Source organism: Aquarana catesbeiana, linkage group LG02 (assembly GCF_042186555.1).
Source record: "Aquarana catesbeiana isolate 2022-GZ linkage group LG02, ASM4218655v1, whole genome shotgun sequence".
Lineage (NCBI taxonomy): Eukaryota > Metazoa > Chordata > Amphibia > Anura > Ranidae > Aquarana > Aquarana catesbeiana.
This window is the reverse complement of record NC_133325.1, coordinates 117,211,750-117,236,719: the sequence shown is the minus strand read 5'-3', so window position 1 is coordinate 117,236,719 and position 24,970 is coordinate 117,211,750. Positions and strand designations below refer to the sequence as shown.

General features: G+C 45.6%; 1 protein-coding gene across 1 annotated transcript in view; it reads left to right on the top strand.

Annotated features, from left to right (window-relative positions):
• The first annotated feature begins 14,478 nt into the window (after positions 1 to 14,478).
• PAN3 (poly(A) specific ribonuclease subunit PAN3) overlaps positions 14,479 to 24,970 on the top strand; it is a 105,211-nt gene continuing 94,719 nt past the window's right edge. Inside the window, exon 1 of the mRNA XM_073613378.1 lies at positions 14,479 to 14,935. Within this exon, the coding sequence (XP_073469479.1) occupies positions 14,689 to 14,935 (247 nt within the window). The 5' untranslated portion in view covers positions 14,479 to 14,688. The remainder of the gene's footprint in view (positions 14,936 to 24,970) is intronic.

Sequence of the window (24,970 nt, the reverse complement as noted above, 5' to 3'; positions counted from 1 at the left end):
ATAAGCTCTACCAGAAGTCTGTTCTTCTCTGCCAGCCGGCTTGGTAGTTGTAGTTCCAAGCAGCTCAACTAGAATGTGAAACTTGAGTCCTGGGACTACAATTCCATGTATGCTTTGCTTCGTGGGGGTGATCACTCTGCTGGCAAGATGTAATGACACAGAGTCTTAGCTGGCACTAGATTGAAACAATCTTACTGCCGCAATGTTGCAGAGTGTCTTGTGATACTGCAGGTAAGGTAGCCAGCTCCTTGCTACATCACCTTTTTTTAAAAAAAACAATCCACACTTACATCATGGTAGGAGAAATACAGTTTCAAGTGTTACTAAACCCATAACCTGCATTTACTATATCTGGTCTCCCACAGTACACAAAACACGGAAATGCAATTATTTTAGTAAATATAAACTGCTAAATACCTTTTCTGATCAGCAGTATATGCAGTATCTCACAAAAGTGAGTACACCCCTCACATTTTTGTAAATATTTTATCATATCTTTTCTTTTCATGTGACAACTCGGAAGAAATGACACTTTGCTACAATGTAAAGTAGTGAGTGTACAGCTTGTATAACAGTGTAAATTAGCTGTCCCATCAAAATAACTCAACACACAACCATTAATGTCTAAACTGTTGGCAACAAAAGTGAGTACACCCCTACTAAGTGAGTAATCACTTTTGTTGCCAGCGGTTTAGACATTAATGGCTGTGTGTTGAGTCATTTTGAGTGGACAGCAAATTTACACTGTTATACAAGCTGTACACTCACTACTTTACATTGTAGCAAAGTGTCATTTCTTCAGTGTTGTCACATGAAAATATAAAATAAAATAGTTACAAAAAAGTGAGGAGTGTACTCACTTTTGTGAGATACTGTAGCAATCGTGTGACTTGTATAAGTCTCTGCTTAAAGCTTGTAGGAGGAGTTTTCATTCTCCTGGCTTTTTATTTTTTCTTACTTTTATTTAGCCCGCAGTCAAAGATAAATGTCTGGTGCTGAGACGGTGGAAAATGTAATATGTTCCTGAAGATGAACTTATCCTTTAACCCTTTCGCTTCCAGAGCTGTTTTTGTGTTTTTTGCACACGTTTAAAAATCCTTTTAGGCCTGAAGATTACATAAACCCCTCAAAACATTACATATTTTCTGAAATCAGAAACCCTAGAGAATAAAATAGTGGTAGTTCCAATTTTTTATGCCACACGATATTATCGCAAAGGCCTAGGAAACGCAATATTTCAGTAAAAAACACACTAAAGTTAATTTTAGGTGGAACAAATACACAATATTATATAATATTATAAATGTGGAGGTTGTACCCAACATGTCAAACCTTAAATTTGCATGAAATGGCAACAAACTTCAGCACCCTATATTTTCTATAGGCGATGCTTAAAAAGTACCCTACAGGTCATCAATTTAACACTATTGAGGAGGTCTGGTTCCAGAACTATTTCTCTAATTCCGGCGTGCACGGTGATATGTAATGTGTATCGCAAGTTACATTTCAGGCAAAGGCGCCCTGACCTGTGCGTTTATGTTTGTACGTGCGTATATGTAAAGGTCGGGGGCCTCAGTTTTTTTTGGAGGGGGACTTTATGTGCTTGGGTGTAACTTTAATTTTTTACAATGAAAAAAACTAAATGTTTTTTCATCGCATCGGGGGAAATAAAGTCCCCAATGTGATGATTTTTTGGTGACAGGTTCTCTTTATTGAGACATGCAGGGTATAAAAGACCCTGCATGTTCCCCCTGTGCATCACTGAAAGTAATGCAGTGCAGATCGCACTGCATACATTCTTTCCCAGCTTTGATGTATGACGTCACTTCTGGGTCAGGAACAAAAAGGGGAGGAGAGCAGATGTGTATCCGCTCTCCTCCCTTCACTCTTCCCAGCAGCACCTGCTATGTTGGTCCTGGGCCCACAAATGGGCAAGCGGAGCACAGGATACATAGCATGGGGGGGGGGAGATTGCACGCGGGGGGTACTTTACTGGGGTGTGTGGAAGCATTCGGGCAGCAGCAAGGATAAATGTTAAAAAATACTACTTGCCCGGAACTATATATCTGGATCAAGCACTGTACTAATTTTTTTTCCAAATAATGAATGGGTTCAAATCACACTGCACTGAATCACATATGAATTGCACAGGGCTCTGAGGTCTAGTCTGTCTTTCCAGAGTAGGAACAACTTAAAGGTGGGCTACAAGGTTAATGATTACCGTGATAGCCAATCAGGGGCTATCACAGTGATTATGTGATCGGATTTGGATCCCCAGGTCCTGATCGTTGGTACTAGGGTTGCACTGACATCGATATTGGTTCCGATACTAAGCATTTGCAAGAGTATCAGTAAAATGCTCCGATACCAGAAACCGATATTTTCAGGCTCGGTTATTTCAGCTGTCAGTGGGATTCCCCCAGCTGAAATCTATAAAAAAAAAAGCCAGCAATAATTGGTTGTTAAGGAGCAGGGCCGTCACATCCTTAACAATAAATTACTCATTCAGCTGTCAGTGGGGTTCCATGTTGACAGCTGAAGTGTAGATGAGATTCTGGCAACTGGAGCTGTCAAAAGAAAAAAAAAAAGCAGCCTGGCAATGTTTATCAACAACATTGCTTAGCCTGAGACAGAACCATAAAAAGAAACATTGTTTCTTTTTGTATCTTTCTGTTATTATCATCTACAGATCAAAGGGACAAACTTCTATCTGCAGATGAAGTTAGTTTATTAACCACTTCAGCTCCGGAAGGTTTTACCCACTTCCTGACCAGGCCATTTTTTGCGATACAGCACTGCGTTGCTTTAACTGACAATTGTGCGGTCGTGCCATGCTATACCAAAATAAAGCTGATGTCTTTTTTTTTCCCACATATAGAGCTTGAGCTTTTTATTTTTTGTGCGTTATAAAAAAAAAAAAAAAGTCAGACAATTTTAAATAAAAAACAATATTTTTTTACTTTCTGCTCTAAAACATTCCTAATAAAAAAAAATGTAAAAATCAAATTTCTTCATAATTTTAGGCCGATATGTATTCTACTACATGCAGTATTTTTTGTGAAAAAAATCCCAATAAGCGTATATTGATTGGTTTGCGCAAAAGTTATAGCGTCTACAAAATAGGGGATAGATTTAGGGACTTTCTATTTTTTTATTGTTTTTACTAGTAATGGCGGCGATCTGTGATTTTTAGTGGGAACGCAACAATGTGGCGGACAAATCTGACACTAGTGACACTTTTTGGGGACCAGTAACACCAATACAGTAACCAGTGCTATAAAAATGCACTGATTACTGTATAAATGACACTGGCAGGGAAGGGGTTAACACTAGGGGGCGATCAAAGGGTTAAACGTTCCCTAGGTAGGTTCTTACTAACTGTGTGGGACAGTGTCACACTGAAAGAAAAGAGAGATCCGTGATTCAGCTTAGCTGAATCACAAGATCTCTTTTTCCCTTCCTGACAGATCCGCCGTTTGTCTTGTTTACACAGGCAGACGGCTGATCCGTCTCTTGTGTACGATCCGCTGATTGGCCCTCACTGTGTCCAAGCACATTTAACGTTAAGTAAACGCACCCCAGAAGCCCCCTAACTGATTTTTTTTTGCTCCACCTTCCACCTCACTAATATTTCATTAATGCTTGTCAAACTCACTGACAATGCTACAGGCACATTAGCATAGACTTGAATGCAAGGAGATGACAAGCTTCAACTCCACCCAAACTCGACATGTGGTTTTAAGTGGTTGTAAAGGTAGCTCCCCCCCCCCCCCCCCAATACTCACCTGAGCCTGATCTTGATCCATCGCTGTGCACGTCTGCAACGGCTATTCTCCCCTCTCACACAGGCTTGGCTGAGAGCATTGGGACCCATTGGCTCCTGCTGCTGTCAGTCAATAACTGTGAGAGGCAGGGCTGAGTGTCTGAATAAACGCAGACAGCCCGGCTGAGGAGCGAAACTGTTCGAGTGCCCCCATAGGAAGCTATGGGGGTGTTCTGCCCCTGATTATTTATTATTACATAGTATTAATTTATGATTGTTTTTGTTTATTTATTTTACATTTATTTATTCATTTAATATTATTAGTAGTATTATTAACCACTTGCTGACCACCCAACTGTAAATAAACATCATTTTGACATTAAATACCGGGGTTATGGCTGCAGCTAGATGCCATAACCCCGGTATTTTTTTTTTTATTCAGGCGGCTGGCTTTCAGATAAAAGTGATCCCAGCAGTGGATTCGCTGAAAGATCACTTTTAGAAGTGGCGGGAGAGATGCCACCTCCCGCCCACCGCTTCCCAGGCTAACGTTACGGATCTGTAGCATTGGGAACCATCCAGCGTCTGCAGGGTTTTTTCATAGAGATAAGCGATGGCTAGATGGACACCTCTAATCTCTATGCCCTTGGAGGACCGGAGACACGTCGACATCACTACCGGTTCTTGGGCATACAAACATGATTTTTTTTTTCTTAAAGCAAAAGGTTTTTTGATCTTTTGCTTTTAAGGGTAGAGGAGAGATTTGGGGTCTTTTAAACCCCAGATCTCTCCATAAAGAGGACCTCTCATGCTGTATTGTTATTGCAAGTGATGTTTACATTCCTTGTGATAGCAATAAAAGTGATCAAACTATTTTTAAAGGGACAGTGTAAAAAAAAAAAAAAAAAAAAAAAAATCAGTTTGCACCACACATGTGGGGTATCACTGCGAACGTCTGAGTGAGAGTAATTATTCTAGTGCCAGACCGCCGCTGTAACGCTAAACTGGTAATCTGTAGAAGTGTTTAAACCATCACCTATGGAGATTTTTAAAGAGGAACTGCAGTCTGCTCACATAATTTGTAATAAAAACATCTTTGCCATTCTGAAGCTTCCCTCCAACTACTTTGCATATTATTTTATATATACTGTGATTCTGTACTTGCCAAATATTCTGCAGAAATCTCCCTCTACTAAGTCTGGCTGCAGCCATTTTAACTATGGGAAGCTAAAGCTGCTGCCCGTTCACTTCCTGGATTTACACAGGGGCACACCTCCAGCTCTGCAGCTCTCATTGGCCCTCTTATGATTCATCCCCCCTCCCTTCCTGGCAAACTCTCAGGAGAGTAAGAGCTGTGCATGATGTCATAAGCATAAACATGAAGTGGGCTGTATAAGGTATTTACTGGCAGAAAAAAAATGTTTTACTATCCAAAGATAAAACAAAAAGGGCAGGAGATTTAATAAATGGAATGAAAAAATGACTAAAGGTCCGCTTTAAGTACAGTAGTTTATTACGAGCGCGTGCAATTTTAAAGCATGACATGGTAGGTATCTACTTGGCGTAACATCATCTTTCATATTATACAAAAAATTGTGGCATATATGATTTTTTATATTAACCGGATGCCGATCTCCCCATGTACCTTTACTGCGGGCGGTGGCTCCTGTATACAGAATCACAAACGGGTACATGATTCTGCACTTCCAGGTCTGTGCGGTGCATGCACCCTGCCAGCAACCCGCTCCCGCTGTGATTGGACCAATGTAAATAAGGCAGATCTTGTGTTTCTGCTAAGCAGGAACAAGGATCTCTGTCTTCCCACAGTTAAAAGTTTTTTTTACCACTGATCACTGTACTGGTGTCACTGGTCCCCAAAAGTGTCACTTAGTGTCCGATTTGTTCATGTCGCAGTCCTACTATAAGTCGTTGATCGCAGCCATTACTAGTATAACTAGTATGTCAGTTTTTTTTGTTTATAGCGCAAAAAAATAGAACCCACAGAGATGCTCAAATACCACCAAAAGAAAGCTCTATTTGTGGGGAAAAAAGGACATCAATATTGTTTGGGTACAATGTTGCACCACCTCGCAATTGTCAGTTAAAGTAACGCAGTGCTGTATCACAAAAATGGCCTGGTCACGAAGGGGGGTAAAACCTTCCAGGGCTGAAGCGGTTAAAGTATATTTTTTCCCAAAAAATTTAGTTTGAAATATCGCTGCGTAAAAACTGTGTGACATAAAAGATTTCAACGACTGCTATTTTATTCTCTAGGGTCTCTGCAAAAAAAAAAAAAAAAATATATATATATATATAATTTATTTATTTCAGGTACTTATATAGCACTGTCAATTTACACAGCACTTTTACATATACATTGTACATTCACATCAGTCCTTACCCTCAAGGAGCTTACAATCTAAGGTCCCTAACTCACATTCATACATACTAGGGACAATTTAGACAGGATCTAATTAACCTACCAGCATGTCTTTGGAGTGTGGGAGGAAACCAGAGTAGCTGGAGGAAACCCATGCAGGCACAGGGAGAACATGCAAACTCTAGGCAGGTAGTGTCGTGGTTGGGATTTGAACCAGTGACCCTTCTTACTGCTAGGTGAGAGTGCTATCCACTACACCACTGTGCCGCCCTATAATGTTTGGGGTTTCTAAGTAATTGTCTAGCAAAAAATACTGCACTCTGCTGGTGGTAAACGGACTATTAGGAGCAGTTGGGTGTTTTTTTTCAGCTGCTCCTGAACTCTCTTCTATGCTATATTATCAGTACACAGGGTTGTTTTTAGTGGTTTCTAGGCAGTTGAGTTTATAAGCAATTTTTGGAAAGCAAAAAAATGCGTTCAGAACGTATGTTCAGAGGCACTTGAAATGCCAGTGGCCTGTAAACGTGGTAACTCACGTTTAGCAGCGATTCGTTTACAGATGTTTTAAAAAAAAAAAAATTTCCCGTTCGTCTTTCAGGACAGCCACTGATTTTTGGAAAGCAAAAATATGCGTTCAGGACGGATGTTCAGAGGCATTTGAAACGCCAAATGCCTGCAACAGCTTGTAAATGCGGTAACTCACATTTAGCCGCGTTTTGTTTATAGGCGTGTTTAATGAAGATACATTTCTGACTATTTGTAAAGGCAAAAACAATTCTAAATGCAAACGCGGCACAATGGACATTTTTAAACGTCGGTTACTAGCTATCAAGTTCCATCATTCGGGAGAGATTTTAAAGGTCTCATGTACATGAAGCCTTAACCACTTGCTGACCGCCTCACGCCGATATACGTCGGCAGAATGGCACGGGCAGGCAGAGTAGCATACCCGTACATTACTCCCCTCCCGTGGGCGGGGGGTGTGATCGCGCCCCACCCCCCCCAGTGCCCGAGGCGGTCAGCATCATTCCAGGAGTGATCCGTCCTGAGGGGGAGGCCACTGATTCATGGCCTCTCTCCACACCGTGGTCGTACATCCAGCACTGCAGTATCACGTGGTGATGTGATGAGTCTCATAAGTGCAGTTCAAACTGGCGAGGTGGCAAGCACAAGTAGTGTCCCACTGCCACCAAGAAGACAAAGACAGGCCCATAGTGTCCTTCCTGCAGAATTTGCCAATCCTAATTGGGAGCCCACCACTTCTGCAGCACCCGTACTTCCCCTATTCACTAGCCAACCTGGAATTCAGATGGAAACAGTTGATTTTACGTCACTTGATTTTTACCGAAGATCACTATAGATCTATTGTGGACCAAAGTAATTTGTATGCTGGCCAATTCATCGCCGCTAATCCCCAGTTGTCCTCCATTGCCAGAGATTGGAAACCAATTACGGTTTCCGGATTTAAGACCTTTCTGGGCCTATCCCTCCTCATGGGCGTAACTAAAAAGAGTGAGTTGCGTTCATATTGGTCCACTGACCCAATTCACCATACGCCTGTGTTCTCTGCTTCCATGACCAGGGCACGATACGAGCAGATCTTGCGGTTCATGCACTTCAGCGACAATTAACTCTTGTCATCCTCGTGGTGACCCTGGATACGATCAGCTCTACAAAATTCAACCCCTCATAAACTTAAACTTTCTGGCCGCTTGTCTTTCAAACAGTATCTTCCCAGCAAGCGTGCCAGATACAGGGTCAAGATGTATAAGCTCTGTGACAGGGCCACAGGCTATGCATATATTTTCATGGTTTACGAGGGAAGAGATAGTCACGCAGAGCCGCCGAACTGCCCAGATTACAGAGGGAGCGCTGGCAAGATAGTGTGGGACTTGGTGTCACCCTTATTCAGAAAGGGGTACCATTTGTATGTGGACAATTATTACACGAGCGTGCCACTTTTTAGTCACTTGTTTGATCACCAGATTGGCCCATGTGGCACCATGCAATCTAATCGCCGGGGCTTACCCCAGAGGCTTGTAGATTCCCGTCTTAGGCTGAGGGAGAGAGCCTGCTTGAAGTGTAATAATTTGCTCGCTATGAAGTGGAGGGATAATAAGAATGTTTTCGTTCTTACCTCCCTTCATGCAGACTCGACAGTCCAAATTTCTACAGCGACTGGTGTTGTGGAGAAACCCCTCTGTGTCCACCACCATATAACCAAAATATGGGAGAGGTGGACCTCAGCAACCAGTTGTTGGCACCGTACCTAGTTGCCCGTAAGGCTAGATGCTGGTAAAAAAAAAGTGTCTATTCTTTGCTGAATGCTCATGTGCTATACAGAGCTTCAGGACAGACTGGATCCTTCCTTAAATTCCAGGAAGAGATCGTCAGAGCCCTTCTGTTTCCAGACGGTGCTTCACCTGACCATCCGAATCCAAATGCAGTAAGCCAGCTGCATGAGAGGCATTTTCCATATGTCCTCCTTAGTACCCCTACCCAACGAGCCCCCCAAAGAAGATGCTGTGTCTGTAGCAAGCGCGGATATAGGCGTGATACCCGCTATTATTGTCCCTCCTGTCCTGACAATCCTGGTCTTTGCATTGGTGAATGTTTTGAACGCTACCATACACTAGTTGAGTATTAGCGTAGGGTACAGCACTGCACAGAATAGGACACACTTTCACAGGGTCTCCCAAGATGCCATCGCATTTTGGGAGACCCGAAACTGGAACCGAACCGTTACAGTTACAAATAAAAGTGTAAAAAAAAAGCAAAAAAATAAAAAATAAAACACAAAAAAATATAAAATAAAAAAAACAAAAATAATTGTTGTTTTATTGTTCTCTCTCTTGTTCTGCTCTTTTTTGCTGTATTCTATTCTGCAATGTTTTATTGTTATTATGTTTTACCATGATTTCTTTTCAGGTATGTCATTTTTTTATACTTTACTGTTTACTGTGTTTTTTTACCATTTTTTTGTTTTCAGGTATGCCATTCAGCTGCAGTGCGGATTTATTTATCTTGACAGCAACAGTGTTTGCTCCCACAATACATAAAGCCGTGACTCCAGCGCTGTAGGAGGTGATTTCACCACCACAGTTAAAAAAAGAGCATACATGCCAAAGCATGGGGGCAGCATGGGTGGAGGAGCGATTTGCTTCTAACTTTTGGGGCGGATGCCCCCATGCTTTGGCATATATATATTTTAGGCACAGATTGTGTTAAAAAATGTTTGCAGCGTGGATTTATTTATCTTGACAGCAACAGCGTTTGCTTCCACGATACATAAAGCCGTGACTCTAGCGCTGTCGGAGGTGATTTCACCACCACAGTTAAAAACAAAATGGTGCATGTATGCCCATCATTAGAAGTGGGTGGATGAAGGGAGGTATTCTAATGGTGGGCATATCCACCGATCAATCTCTTTTCTTCGTTCAGCCCACAGGCTGCATGAAAACAAAAAAAAAAGATTACAATATATGCCTAACAAGGACTAGCAACGTACTGGTACAGCCAGGTCCATAAATTTTAGGACATCGACACAATTCTAAACTTTTTGGCTCTATACACCACCACAATGGATTTGAAATGAAACAAACAAGATGTGCTTTAACTGCAGACTTTCAGCTTTAATTTGAGGGCATTTACATCCAAATCAGGTGAACGGTGTAGGAATTATAACAGTTTGTAAATGTGCCTCCCACTTTTTAAGGGACCAAAAGTAATGGGACAAATTAACAATCGTCCATCAAACTTTCACTTTTTAATACTTGGTTGCAAATCCTTTGCAGTCAGTTACAGCCTGAAGTCTGGAACGCATAGACATCACCAGATGCTGGGTTTCATCCCTGGTGATGCTCTGCCAGGCCTCTACTGCAACTTTCTTCAGTTCCTGCTTGTTCTTATGGCATTTTCCCTTCAGTTTTGTCTTCAGCAAGTGAAATGCATGCTCAATCGGATTCAGGTCAGGTGACTGACTTGGCCATTGCATAACATTCCACTTCTTTCCCTTAAAAAACTCGTTGGTTGCTTTCGCAGTATGCTTCGGGTCATTGTCCATCTGCACTCTGAAACATCGTCCAATGAGTTCTGAAGCATTTTGCTGAATATGAGCAGATAATATTGCCCAAAACACTTCAGAATTCATCCTGCTGCTTTTGTCAGCAGTCACATCATCAATAAATACAAGAGAACCAGTTCTATTGGCAGCCATACATGCCCATGCCATGACACTACCACCACCATGCTTCACTGATGAGGTGGTATGCTTTGGATCATGAGCAGTTCCTTTCCTTCTCCATACTCTTCTCTTCCCATCACTCTGGTACAGCTTGATCTTGGTCTCATCTGTCCATAGGATGTTGTTCCAGAACTGTGAAGGCTTTTTTAGATGTTGTTAGGCAAACTCTAATCTGGCCTTCCTGTTTTTGAGGCTCACCAATGGTTTACATCTTGTGGTGAACCCTCTGTATTCACTCTGGTGAAGTCTTCTCTTGATTGTTGGCTTTGACACACATACACCTACCTCCTGGAGAGTGTTCTTGATCTGGCCAACTGTTGTGAAGAGTGTTTTCTTCACCAGGGAAAGAATTCTTCGGTCATCCACCACAGTTGTTTTCCGTGGTCTTCCGGGTCTTTTGATGTTGCCGAGCTCACCGGTGCGTTCTTTCTTTTTAAGTTCCAAACAGTTGATTTGGCCACACCTAATGTTTTTGCTATCTCTCTGATGGGTTTGTTTTGTTTTTTCAGCCTAATGATGGCTTGCTTCACTGATAGTGACAGCTCTTTGTATCTCACATTGAGAGTTGACAGCAACAGATTCCAAATGCAAACAGCACACTTGATATGAACTCTGGACCTTTTATCTGCCTCTTGTAAATGGGATAATGAGGGAATAACACACACCTGGCCATGGAACAGCTGAGCAGCCAATTGTCCCATTACTTTTGGTCCCTTAAAAAGTGGGAGGCACATATACAAACTGTTGTAATTCCTACACCGTTCACCTGATTTGGATGTAAATACCCTCAAATTAAAGCTGAAAGTCTGCAGTTAAAGCACGTCTTGTTTGTTTCATTTCAAATCTATTGTGTTGGGTGTAGAGAGCCAAAAAAGATTAGAATCGTCGATGTCCCAATATTTATGGACCTGACTGTATGTTGCTGGAATTTGAGTGGTTATACCAGAATGATGCCTGCAGGTTTAGGTATCATCTTGGTATCATTCTTTTCAGCCAGCGGTCGGCTTTCATGTAAAAGCAATCCTAGCGGCTAATTAGCCTCTAGACTGCTTTTACAAGCAGTGGAAGGGAACGTCCCCCCCCCCCCCCCATCCATGTTTTTCTCTGGCTCTCCTGTCCCAACAGGGAACCTGAGAATGCAGCCGGTGGTTCCGACAGCTAACCATAGAGCTGATCAGAGACCAGAACGGCTCCAATCATCTCTATAGCCTAAGAAACTGGAAGCTACCAGCATTTCAGGACTTAGATTTCGCTGGATATAAACAGCGAGTCAAGTTGAGTCCATGGAATATTTTATATTTTGACACAAGTTGCGGGAAAAAGACAATTTTTTTTTTTTTTTTTGCACAAAGTTGTCACTAAATGATATATTGTTCAAACATGCCATGGGCATATGTAAAATTACACCCCAAAATACGTTCTGTTGCTTCTCCCGAGTACGGGGATTCCACATGTGTGAGACTTTTTGGGAGCCTAGCCACGTACAGGACCCCGAAAACCAAGCACCGTCTTCAGGCTTTCTAAGGTTGTAAATTTTTTATTTCACTCCTCACTGCCTATCACAGTTTCGGAGGCCATGGAATGCCCAGGTGGTACAAACCCCCCCCCAAATGACCCCATTTTGGAAAGCAGACACCCCAAGCTATGTGCTGAGCAATATGGTGAGTATTTTGCAGATCTCGATTTTTATCACAGAGTTTTGAAATTTGAAGAAAGAAAAAAAAAATTTTTTCTTTTCTTTCTTCATTTTCAAAAACAAATGAGAGCTGCAAAATACTCACCATACCCCTCAGCAAATAGCTTGGGGTGTCTTCTTTCCAAAATAGGGTAATTTGGGGGTGCTTTGTGCCATCTAGGCATTTTATGGCCTTCGAAACTGTGATAAGTAGTGAGGAGTGAAATCAAAAATTTACGCCCTTAAAAAATCCTGAAGGCGGTGATTGGTTTTCAGGGTCCCGTACACGGATAGGCTCCCAAAAAGTCCCACACATGTGGTATCCCCGTACTCGGAAGAAGCAGCGGAATGTATTTTGGGGTTTAATTCCACATCTACCAATGCCATGTGTGAGCAATATATCATTTAGTGACAACTTTTTGTAAAAATTTTTTGTCATTTTTTAATCACTTGGGACAAAAAAATTAAATATTCAATGGGCTCAACATGCCTCTCAGCAATTTCCTTGGGGTGTCTACTTTCCAAAATTGGGTCATTTGGGGGGGGGGGGGGGTTGTGCTGCCCTGCCATTTTAGCACCTCAAGAAATTAGATAGGCAGTCATAAACTAAAAGCTGCGTAAATTCCAGAAAATGTACCCTAGTTTGTAGACGCTATAACTTTTGCGCAAACCAATAAATATACGCTTATTGACATTTTTTTTTACCAAAGACATGTGGCTGAATACATTTTGGCCTAAATGTATGAGGAAAATTGAGATTTTTCTTATAACTAAAAGTAGAAAATATCATTTTTTTTTCAAAATTTTCTGACTTTTTCCGTTTATATCGCAAAAAATAAAAATCGCAGAGGCAATCAAATACCATAAAATGAAAGCTCTATTTGTGGGAAAAAAAGGACGCAAATTTTGTTTGGGTAGAACATTGCATGACCGTGCAATTACCAGTTAAAGCAACGCAGTGCCCAAATTGTAAAAAGTCCTCTGGTCTTTAGACAGCCAAATGGTCCTGTTAAACCTATAAACAACAAATGTCAGAAAAGGGCCTGGTCAGCAAGTGGTTAACACCCTTAGGCCCCTTTCACACAAGCGGACCATTCAGATCCGCCTGTCAGTTTTGTCAGGCGGATCTGAATGGTCGCTCCATACAGCTCTACGGAGCGTTGGATGTCAGCGGTGACATGTCCACTGACATCCGATCCGCAAAATCCAGACGGCTGGATGTCCTATTTTCCATCCGTCTGGTGGATCAGATGGGATGAAAATGGACAGGCGGTCCGTAATCATCCGATTCCCCCATTAGGCCTCATGTACACTGCTGCTGGTAAACAGACGTTCAGAGGCAGTGGGATGTTTTTTTCAGCTGCCCCTGAACTCAGCTAAGGATGTGCTCTGGTGTGTTCGCAAACAGCACGTGCAGAGCCCGCCAGGAAGTCGGCATTGTGGATTGCTAATCATAGGCAGGGAGACGCTGTCCCGATCCGTGGCTGCAGAGATCAGGAAATGTCTTACTGCCTATGATTAGCGCAGCGCCGTGCCGACTTCCTGGCGGGCTCTGCACATGGAGTGTGCGAACACGCCGGAGCACATCCTTAAACTCAACCAATGTTATCTTAAGTGTACATGTACACAGGTTCGTTTAATGTCGTTTTTAGGCAGTTGCGTTTTTAGGCCTTTTTTTGAAGTAAAAAAAATGAGTTCAGACGCCTAACCTGGATAAACATGGTAACTCACGTTTAGCCGCCTTTCGTTTACAGGCGTTTTTCATTTTTGGCTATATATATATATTTGTTTTTTTTTTCCAAACCCTTACGTGGCAAAACGGACGTTTTAAGCGTGGGTTACTATCTGTCAAGTTAAATCGTTCAGCAGAGGTTGTAAAAACATCCCTTGTACATTAAGCCTAACTGTAACAAAACAAAAAAATAAATAATAATAAGACAATAAATAAAATATTAACCCTAATCCTAACAAAAAATTAATAATAATAATAATAAGTGAATTATAATAATAAAAAATAACTAAAAGCTGAAAAACCTAGCATCAAATGATGCAACGGATGATAGTTTTCTCTATTGGCTAAAAAAAAAAAAACGGCAAAGTTTCAAAACGCCAGAAAAGCGCTCCGAGACGCCGCGCTCAGGTGTTGTGGATGTTCTATCAGGCGTGTGAATGAGGCCTATCGCTGAGCAGACCTATGAGAACCATGGGGGGGGGGGTTAACCCTCTCCATTCCGAATTAGAATAATGGCTGTCAGCTCAGAGAGGAAAGGCAGGTTGGCGGCTCGGTGGGCCCCTCAGAGCTCCTCCTCCTCTCCGTGCCCAGGTGAGGGGAAGGCCCCGCACACACCGGCCATGATAAATGAGGCTCCGTCAGGCGGGCGGGCACTGACAGGCCTCTTTCCGTCATTTCCCAGCCTGCACCGGGCCGCGCATGCGCAGACGGCAGCGGGCTCAGGAAGAGGAAAATAGGAAAACAGTCGAGAGCGAAAATTAAGAAGACGGAGGAGGAGAGGAGGGGGCGGGGAGGATTCCTCATCACCCCCATAGTCCGGCCTGAGGCCCCGGGCCCTCCTTCACTCCACACGGGGCCCCCCGTTCTTCCCCTCCATGGTGTACTGGCCCGGGCCATGAACAGCGGACTGAGCCCGGCCCCCTCGGCGTTGGGGGTTCCCGGGTTGAAGCTGAAGTTCTGCCGTTACTACGCCAAGGATAAGACGTGCTTCTACGGGGACGAGTGCCAGTTCCTGCATGAGGAGCCCCTGGGACTCCATGGCAACAGCCTGTCCGCCTACCCCCCTCCGCCTGTCCTCCTCCCGGGGGCCAAGAAGTTGGAGCTGGGGGCCCTGGACGGACCGAGAATGGCCGCTGACTACGGTGAGTCAGACCTACCGTGTGTGTGTGTGAGGGGGACACCTACACCTAGGAATGGGGGGGCTGCAAGGCCAACAGGCCCCACAGTGAGTGACTGAAAGTCCCAGTCTGCCTGCTGGTCAGAGGGTGAGGGGGTCCCAGCCTGCCTGATAGTGGGAGGACTGCAAGGCCTATTGGGTCCCAGAGAGCACATGCAAGTCCCAGCCTGCTGGTCAGCGGGTGAGGGGGTCCCAGCCTGCTGGTCGGGGTGGGAGGGGGGTAACTACAAGGCCTATTGGGTCCAAGAGCACCTTTTAATTCACTGCCTGCTTGTGGTGAGGGGTCGGGGGGACTGCAGGTCCCTGCCTGCTGGTGGTCTGGGGGGGGGGGCGACGACGACTGCAGGTCCCAGCCTGCCTGCTGGTGGTCTGGGGGGGGGGGACTGCAGGTCCCAGTCTGCCTGCTGGTGGTCTGGGGGGGGGGGCGACGACGACTGCAGGTCCCAGCCTGCCTGCTGGTGGTCTGGGGGGGGGCGACGACGACTGCAGGTCCCAGCCTGCCTGCTGGTGGTCTGGGGGGGGGGCGACGACGACTGCAGGTCCCAGCCTGCCTGCTGGTGGTCTGGGGGGGGGGCGACGACTGCAGGTCCCAGCCTGCCTGCTGGTGGTCTGGGGGGGGGGGCGACGACTGCAGGTCCCAGCCTGCCTGCTGGTGGTCTGGGGGGGGGGGCGACGACTGCAGGTCCCAGCCTGCCTGCTGGTGGTCTGGGGGGGGGGGCGACGACTGCAGGTCCCAGCCTGCCTGCTGGTGGTCTGGGGGGGGGGGGCGACGACTGCAGGTCCCAGCCTGCCTGCTGGTGGTCTGGGGGGGGGGGGCGACGACTGCAGGTCCCAGCCTGCCTGCTGGTGGTCTGGGGGGGGGGGCGACGACTGCAGGTCCCAGCCTGCCTGCTGGTGGTCTGGGGGGGGGGGGCGACGACTGCAGGTCCCAGCCTGCCTGCTGGTGGTCTGGGGGGGGGGGGCGACGACTGCAGGTCCCAGCCTGCCTGCTGGTGGTCTGGGGGGGGGGCGACGACTGCAGGTCCCAGCCTGCCTGCTGGTGGTCTGGGGGGGGGGGCGACGACGACTGCAGGTCCCAGCCTGCCTGCTGGTGGTCTGGGGGGGGGGGGCGACGACGACTGCAGGTCCCAGCCTGCCTGCTGGTGGTCTGGGGGGGGGGCGACGACGACTGCAGGTCCCAGCCTGCCTGCTGGTGGTCTGGGGGGGGGGGCGACGACGACTGCAGGTCCCAGCCTGCCTGCTGGTGGTCTGGGGGGGGGGGGCGACGACGACTGCAGGTCCCAGCCTGCCTGCTGGTGGTCTGGGGGGGGGGGGCGACGACGACTGCAGGTCCCAGCCTGCCTGCTGGTGGTCTGGGGGGGGGGCGACGACGACTGCAGGTCCCAGCCTGCCTGCTGGTGGTCTGGGGGGGGGGGGCGACGACGACGACTGTAGGTCCCTGCCTGCTTGTGGTCTGGGGACTGCAGGTCCCAGCCTGCCTACTGGTCAGAGGGTGAGGCACTGCAAGGTCCAGCCGGCTATGCTACTATGGTTCAGATGGGGGGGAAATTGGAGTTCTCCACTGGAAAATTCCATGAGAATGTTCTACTTCCATTTACCACAATTCCCCATTGTATAGCTCAGTATGGAATGTGGTGTTTACTGTCTGTACCATAGAAGGTGAGCACACGGTCAGTTTGGGGCGCCACAGTGTATCGTGACAGTGTGAACTACAGGTCCCAGCCCTCATTGTCAGATGCTTGAGGACTACGCATCCCAGGACAGCGAGTGGAGTTGCGCTACAGGTCTCAGCATGGTCAGGTGTAGATTGGGTAGTCTGGGGTTTACATACATGTACAGCAGGTTTTACAGTATTTGGTCTGTGTATGAGTCCTATGTGGAAATCGTGGTGGGTTGGATTCTTTATCTGTAGTGAGAAGAGATGGCCCAGCTCCCCCAGACTGCCCTCTCATGGGAAGAAGGTTGCACGTCCACTGTTTCCATTTAATGGTGTATTGCAGTTTTGCTTGCCATCTTTGGCTCATGGAGGACTAATAATTCCACCATAATCTGTAGCGCTGCAACAATTGTTCCTGCTGCCTGTAGGTGTTCCCAGGCCACGAAGAGCTGTTTGCAGTAAATGACAGTCTATCGTGTGTGTTTGGATCCCAGCTGGTTTGCCTTTTTAAAGCAGAACTAAACCCTCCTATACTTTACAGCCCAGGAAGCTGCCATCTTGGCCTCTGTTTGATCTGTAGTTGCCATGGTGCTGTGTATATGATCGGGACACCATATGATGGCTTCACAGTTCAGTTGGGAGCAAATGCAGCTGTGACCGACCCACCGCTTTAACTGTTCTGCAAAACAGTTACATTTAGGGCTCAATCACAACGTACGTGCATGAAAACTGATGAGGAAAACCAACATCAGTTTCCATGCACGTCAGTTATGTGTCCTATTCACACCAATGTTGATGTCATGTCAGTTTTTTTTCTCGTGCAGAAAAAAAATCTGCACTTAATACCAGTGGTGTGAACAGGGCACATTGCAGAGTGAGTGCAGTAAAACCGACGTCTCTGCACCATGGTGTGAACGAGGCCTAAAAGTGGAACTAAACTGAAAGAAAAATCTCCTCATTCCTGTGATGCGGCAGTTAAAGCGTAGTTCCACACAAAAGTGAAACTTCCACTCATTTGTCTCCTCCCCCCTCCAGTGCCACCTCCAGTGCCACGTTTAACACCTTTTCTGGGGGGGGATACTGCACAGCCAGGTTTCCTTACCTGCAATGGCGGTAGCAGCACCGTACACCTGATGGAAACATCAGGTGCGTTTCCGACATCGCTGGACACCAGGACAGGTAAGTCAGCAGCTGCAGCATGTGTAGCTGCTGGATTTTAATTTTTGGTGGGTGGACCTCCTCTTTTAAAGTGGTTGTAAACCCTTCCATATACCCAGTGAAGTTACCAGCCCTCCGGTGATACACAGATGAAACCAATCCTCTGGGAGAAATTAAACTACATCTGCAGTCTTTTCTCTGTCCAAAGTCCAGAATTTATAAAGCTCATCTGAGCTGTTGGAAAACAGGGGAGAGAGATAAAATTACACACTGCAGAGCTCAGTAAGGAGAGCTCTGACAGCTGATTGGAGGGAAGGGACGCACCCCTTTCAGACAGCACACAGGAACAGAACTGAGGCTGTAATCAGCTGGTGATCCCTCCCCTGTCACCCTTTTTTTCTTGGTGTCAGGAAAACTTGTCAGATGTGACCACATAGGACTCATACACAGACAAAATACTGTAAAACCTGCTGTACTGAGGGAATGTACATGTATGCAAACCCCAGACTACCCAATCTACACCTGACCATGCTGGGACCTGTAGCTCAACTCCACGCGCTGTCCTGGGATGCGTAGTCCTCAAGCATCTGACAATGAGGGCTGGGACCTGTAGTTCACACTGTCACGATACACTGTGGCGCCCCAAACTGACCGTGTGCTCACCTTCTATGTACAGACAGTAAACATGCTGATAGAAGCGGAAGGAGGCAGCAGACAGAAATTGCACTTTGTGCTCCTAATTGAGACAAGTACACACTATAGAGGGATATGCTAATTTAAAGTCGGAGGTTTACAGTCACTTTAAATCCCTTGTCAGCCATTGTCCTCTTCTCCCTGGCTATTTCTGGGGTCAGTTTTTTTTCTGATCTGTTGATTGGCCAATGGTGTTATGTCATCATCGCACACTTGCTTGGAAGTCTGTTATTTATGCACAGCCAGAGTGCTGGACATTACATGTTTAGCTGCTCATGTGCCTTCAGTAGATGACTGAGCAGGTAGGTGCTTGTTGCAGGAGACATTGCAGGTCTCCTCTACAATAAAGAGCAGCCTACTCTGTTTTGGTTACCTTTAGTCCTGCTTTAAGGGATGCCATGAATAACTGCCATGGTTGCTCGTGTTCTCATCTGCTTAGTCAAGTCGTCAAATGGCTGATGTCCTAAGACCCCCTTTCACACTGGGGTGCTTTGCAGACGCTACGGTGCTAAAAATAGCGCCTGCAAAGTGCCCTGAAAGTGCCACTGCTTTGTCTCCAATGTGAAAGCCCCGAGGGCTTTCATAATGGAGCGGTGCGCTATCAGGACGGGGAAAAAGTCCTGCTAGCAGCATCTTTGGAGCGGTGTATACACCGCTCCTGCCCATTGAAATCAACGGGGCACCGCGGCTATACCGCTGGCAAAGAGCCTCTGCAGAGGCACTTTGCAGTGGTTTTTAACCCTTTCTTGGCTGCTAGCGGGGGGGTAAAACTGCCCCACTAGCGGGCAAATAGCGGCGCTTTACCGCCGACGCACCTCCCACCCCAGTGTGAAAGGGGCCTAAATGAATACATTTGCAGCACCATGGCGACTGCAGATAAAACAAGCAAAGATGGCAGCTTCTTTGGCTGTAAGACCCCTTTCACACTGGGGCGGTTTTTCAGGCACTTTAGCGATGGAAATAGCTGCTGCTAAGCACCTGAAAACCACCTCCCATTCATTCAGCTGACTTTTCGCACTGGAGCGGTGCGCTTGTGGGATGTTCCAAAAAGTCCTGCAAGCTGCTTCTTTGGGGCGGTTTGGGAGTGCGGTATTTAGCACTCCCAAAACTCCCTGCCTATTGGAAAGAATGGGCAGCGCTTTGTAACCCCTTCTTTAGGGTGTAAAGCGCTGCTTAAACAGCACTGGTAAAACGAGCAACAATTTAGTGCTAATGTGGCACTGGGTCGTGGGCGGGGGGGGGGTTCTGATTTAACAAAATGTTCCCTATCCTAGTTTGTCCGGGTTCTTCTGTGTAATGCTTACTTTGACATACATTTTAAAGCAACTTCTCCCAGATTTTTTTTTTTCAGATTTGACCAGCTGCACCATACCATAAACTATCCTCTGTATGTTAGAGACAAATCTCACATATTCAAGGACAATATGAGAGGCTTGGTACACCTGCTCAGCGGCAGCAGCTGTGCAATGCACATTATAATCTTTGTTGTGGTGACCGTGGGATTCTCATTCATGCTGGAGGGGAAGGGGCCCTTTGGGTTGCCCATGCCTGTCTTGCCTTGTATGAACCTACCTTTTTCCCTGCAGTGGTTCCCTCTGGGGTAATGCAGTGCTTCATACATATGGATAGAATGTTTGAGGCCTGTGAGCATTGCCCTGCCCATATACACTGGAAAGCTTTGATAGGCATTGTAGTTAGAAAATGGGCTTTGCGTTGTTTTGCCTTATTTATCCACATCAGCTTTCATACCTGTATACTCCTTTATGGACCAGAGCAATTTCCACACTTACACTGTGGGCCTGTTCTTTTTTTTTTTTTTTTTTTTTTATTTTTTTTGCAGGCTATTAATTGCAGCAGAGACTTCTAATGGATTTTCTAGTACTCTGCTGATGTATGGCAGCATCTGGACTATGGGGTCTGTCTGCACAGTGCTGATTGGTGCTGTGCCAGTCACATGACATAAAAGGCTTTCAGAATAGACTCAAAATTAATTTTAGTAATAGTTTTTGAAAGCTTAACCACTTTAAGACCAGGCCTGTTTCTGACATTTGTTGTAAAATCAGTAAAAATCTATTTTTTTTAAGCTAGAAAACTAATTGGAACCCCCAAACATTATAGATAGCCATTTTATTCTCTAGGGCAGTGGTTCTCAACCTGGGGGTCGGGACCCCCTCGGGGGTCGAACGATGATTTGCCAGGGGTCACCGAATCCTGGGCTGTTCCTGAAGCCTGCACTGCTCTCCCAGCCTTTTTGCCGCCGCCCAGAACGGCTGTCCCTGTAGCCTGTGGCTTCCCACTCAGCCTCTTCACAGCCGCCCATTCAGTTCAGAGCATGACTGGGGGGAAGTGACTAGAGGTCAGCTGACTGGTGAGGAATGTGAAGTGGGAGGGGCTGAAGGAGACCCTATCTCCTGATTTCAGCATAGGTGTCACTGCTGTGAGACACCACAAACTCGGAGACACAGTGAGTAACACTACCTGTGATTATTGTTGCCATTAAAAGTCCCCACTACAGTTCTCAGATCAGCAGATGACTTTGATCAAGAGCACCTAAGTTGGCTGATCAGAACTTCAACCCCCCCACCAGCACTGCCACTGATCCCACCCCCCCACCAGCACTGCCACTCATCCCATTCCCCCCACCCCCCCACCAAGGAGTAAGAGAAGGAAATAAAAATAGAGAATACATGGAAGGGAGAGGAAAATAGGGGGAGAGGGAAGAAGTTAGGATAGAGAGATGAAAGGGAAAGAAAGGAGTCAGGGAGTGCTAAATATCTGTGGGTTAGGGATGCAAATTACTTGCCTTGGGTGCTGACAACCCACGCTACAAAATTATTTTACCGTTAGGGGTCACCACAACTTGAGAAATTTTTATCAAGAGGTCACGGTGCTAGTAAGGTTGAGAACCACGGCTCTAGGGTCTCTGCTAAAAATCTATCGCTGCAATAGATTGTCACACTGTATTTGCGCAGCGGTCTTTCAAACACAATTTTTTTGGAAAGAAAACACTTTTAATGAAATAAAAAAAAAAAAAACACTGAAATTATGCCAATTTTTTTTTTTTTTTTTTTGTATGTGAAAGATGTTACTCCGAGTAAAGAGATGCTTAACATGTCGTGCTTTAAAATTGCGACAAACTACGGTACTTTAAAAATCTTCATAGGTGAAGCTTTACTTTCCTCTATGATGTGGGTTCAAAAAGATCTCCAGATCTCCTACCTTTTTTAAAAGAGGAAGTGACATCAGAGGTCACTCCGGTCTTCCAAGGCCATAGAGCAGAGTGGGGGGCTATCTTGCCCTCACTCGACTTCCTGCCTAGCCATCGGCGGCATTGAGTCGGCACTTCCTGCCACCCATGAAAGTGATCTTGCGGTGAATCCGCCACTGGGACCACTTCTATCTGAAAGACGGCCGCCTAAGGGGAAAAAACTACTGGGGTTATGGCAGCTAGCTGCTGCCATAATGGAATTTAACGTCAAAATCATGACATGCATTCTCAGGCAGTCGGCAAGTGGTTAATGCAAATCCTATTTTTTTTTTTTTTTTTTTTTTGCAATAATATGGTGTAGGCAAAGTGTGTTGACTGACAATAACTTTCACTTTTGTTTACACTTGCCCCTCCAGCTTGTGTCTATGGTGTGTATGTGCTGGGACTAATGGGGAGGTGATGTCTCCATCAATCATCTCATATCCCACCCCCTATTTTATTTTTTTTTAGCAACAAGAGAACATGAGGGAGGGGATTGCCCATTACCACTGTGTACACCCACATGTGTTTCTATAGTCACAGGGCTGCACAGATAAAAACAGGAAATTGACTGCTTTGAAGGGTACTGAAAATGGAGCATGTTCAGTACAGTGGGGATGGAAAGTATTCAGACCCCCTTAAATTTTTCACTCTTTGTTATATTGCAGCCATTTGCTAAAATCATTTAGACCCCCTTTCACGCTAGGGCGTTTTTCAGGCGTTTTTCAGGTGCTTTAGCGTTAAAAAAAGCGCCTGAAAGAAGCCTCATCTGCAATCCCAATGTGAAAGCCTGAGCCCCTTTCACACTGCTAGGACCTGAAAAATGCTAGTAAAGTGCTGCTTGAGACCCTTTTCACACTGGGGCGTTTTTCAGGCGTATTTCGGGCGCTGGCAGTGTGAAAGGGCTCGGGCCATCAGCACACCCAGCCCGGTGGCAAAAACAGAAAAGCGCTGCAAAGAAGTTGCTTGCAGGACTTTTTTTTAACGCCCTGCCAGCGCGAAAGCACTCGGGCTTTCACATTGGGATTGCAAGTGAGGCTTCTTTCAGGCACTTTTTTTAACGCTAAAGCGCCTGAAAAACGCCCCAGTGTGAAAGGGGTCTCAGTGGGAGAGCACTCGGGCTTTCACATGGGGATTGCAGATGAGGCTTCTTTCAGGCGCTTTACAGGTGCTTTTTTTTTTTTTTTTTTTTTTTTTTTTTAACGCTAAAGTGCCTGAAAAACGCCCCAGTGTGAAAGGGGTCTTGAGGTAATTTTTTTTTTTTTTTTTTTTTCCTCAATGTACACACCGCACCCCCATATTAACAGAAAAACACAGAATTGTTGACATTCTTACAGATTTATTAAAGAAAAACTAAAATATCACATGGTCCTACGTATTCAGACCCTTTGCTCAGTATTTAGTAGAAGCACCCTTTTGATGTAATACAGCCATGAGTCTTTTTAGGTAAGATGCAACAAGTTTTTCACACCTGGATTTGGGGATCCTCTGCCATTCCTCCTTGCAGATCCTCTCCAGTTCTGTCAGGTTGGATGGTAAACATTGGTGGACAGCCATTTTTAGGTCTCTCCAGAGATGCTCAATTGGGTTTAAGTCAGGGCTCTGGCTGGGCCATTCAGTCACGGAGTTGTTGTGAAGCCACTCCTTTGTTTTAGCTGTGTGCTTAGGGTCATTGTCTTGTTGGAAGGTAAACCTTCGGCCCAGTCTGAGGTCCTGAGCACTCTGGAGAAGGTTTTTGTCCAGGATATCCCTGTACTTGGCTGCATTCATCCTTCCCTCGATTGCAACCAGTCGTCCTGTCCTTGCAGCTGAAAAACACCCCACAGCATGATGCTGACACCACCATGCTTCACTGTTGGGACTGTATTGGACAGGTGATGAGCAGTGCCTGGTTTTCTCCACACATACCGCTTAGAATTAAGGCCAAAAAGTTCTATCTTGGACTCATCAGACCAAAGAATCTTATTTCTCACCATCTTGGAGTCCTTCAGGTGTTTTTTTTTTTTTTTTTTTAGCAAACTCCATGCGGGCTTTCGTGTGTCTTGCACTGAGAGGCTTCCATCGGGCCACTCTGCCATAAAGCCCCAACTGGTGGAGGGCTGCGGTGATGGTTGACTTTCTACAACTTTCTCATCTCCCAACTGAATCTCTGGAGCTCAGCCACAGTGATCTTTGGGTTCTTCTTTACCTCTCTCACCAAGGCGCTTCTCCCCCGATAGCTCAGTTTGGCCGGACGCCCAGCTCTAGGAAGGTTTTTGGTCGTTCCAGACGTCTTCCATTTTAAGGATTATGGATGTGCTCTTAGGAACCTTAAGTGCAGCAGAAATGTTTTTGTAACCTTGGCCAGATTTGTGCCTTGCCACAATTCTGTCTCTGAGCTCTTCAGGCAGTCCCTTTGACCTCATGATTCTCATTTGCTCTGACATGCACTGTGAGCTGTAAGGTCTTATATAGACAGGTGTGTGGCTTTCCTAATCAAGTCTAATCAGTATAATCACACAGCTGGAATCAAATGAAGGTGTAGAACCATCTCAAGGATGATCAGAAGAAATGGACAGCACCTGAGTTAAAATATGAGTGTCACAGCAAAGGGTCTGAATACTTAGGACCATGTGATATTTCAGTTTTTCTTTTTTAATCTGCAAAAAATGTCAGTTCTGTGTTTTTCTGTCAATATGGGGTGCTGTGTGTACATTTATGAGGGAAAAATGAACTTAAATGATTTTGGCAAATGGCTGCAATATAACAGTGAAAAATTTTAAGGGGGTCTGAATACTTTCCGTCCCCACTGTATGTGGCAATGGCTGGTCTACACAATTCAAGGCTGCAGTGGGGACACGGACAACTAGGGAGGGACAGAACAGCAGGATCAACCAGGTTTCTTTGCAGTCTACAGAAAACAAATGCGCTAGTGGCAAAGGGAGTATACACACAATGTACTTAAGCATGCATTGACTGTTTTTTATAACTTGGGTTTAATGACCCTTTAACATGGTGAAGGTAAAAGTTGACTGGTTGCTCTGCTCCAGTTTTAGTACATTCCCCTAGTTGTGTTGTGATTGGGGACACTTGCAGAATTATCTGCAAGTGTTGTATTACACAGGAATGGCTGCTTTTTGACAGTAGCTGCGATTGTTTAGTAAAAAGCAATTACCAGTTGTTTTGATAGTTGATCAGCAGCAGTAGTAGTAGCTAATGGAGTGGCGGGGGAGCTGGGCATTAGGGATATGTCCTAAAAACTAGCT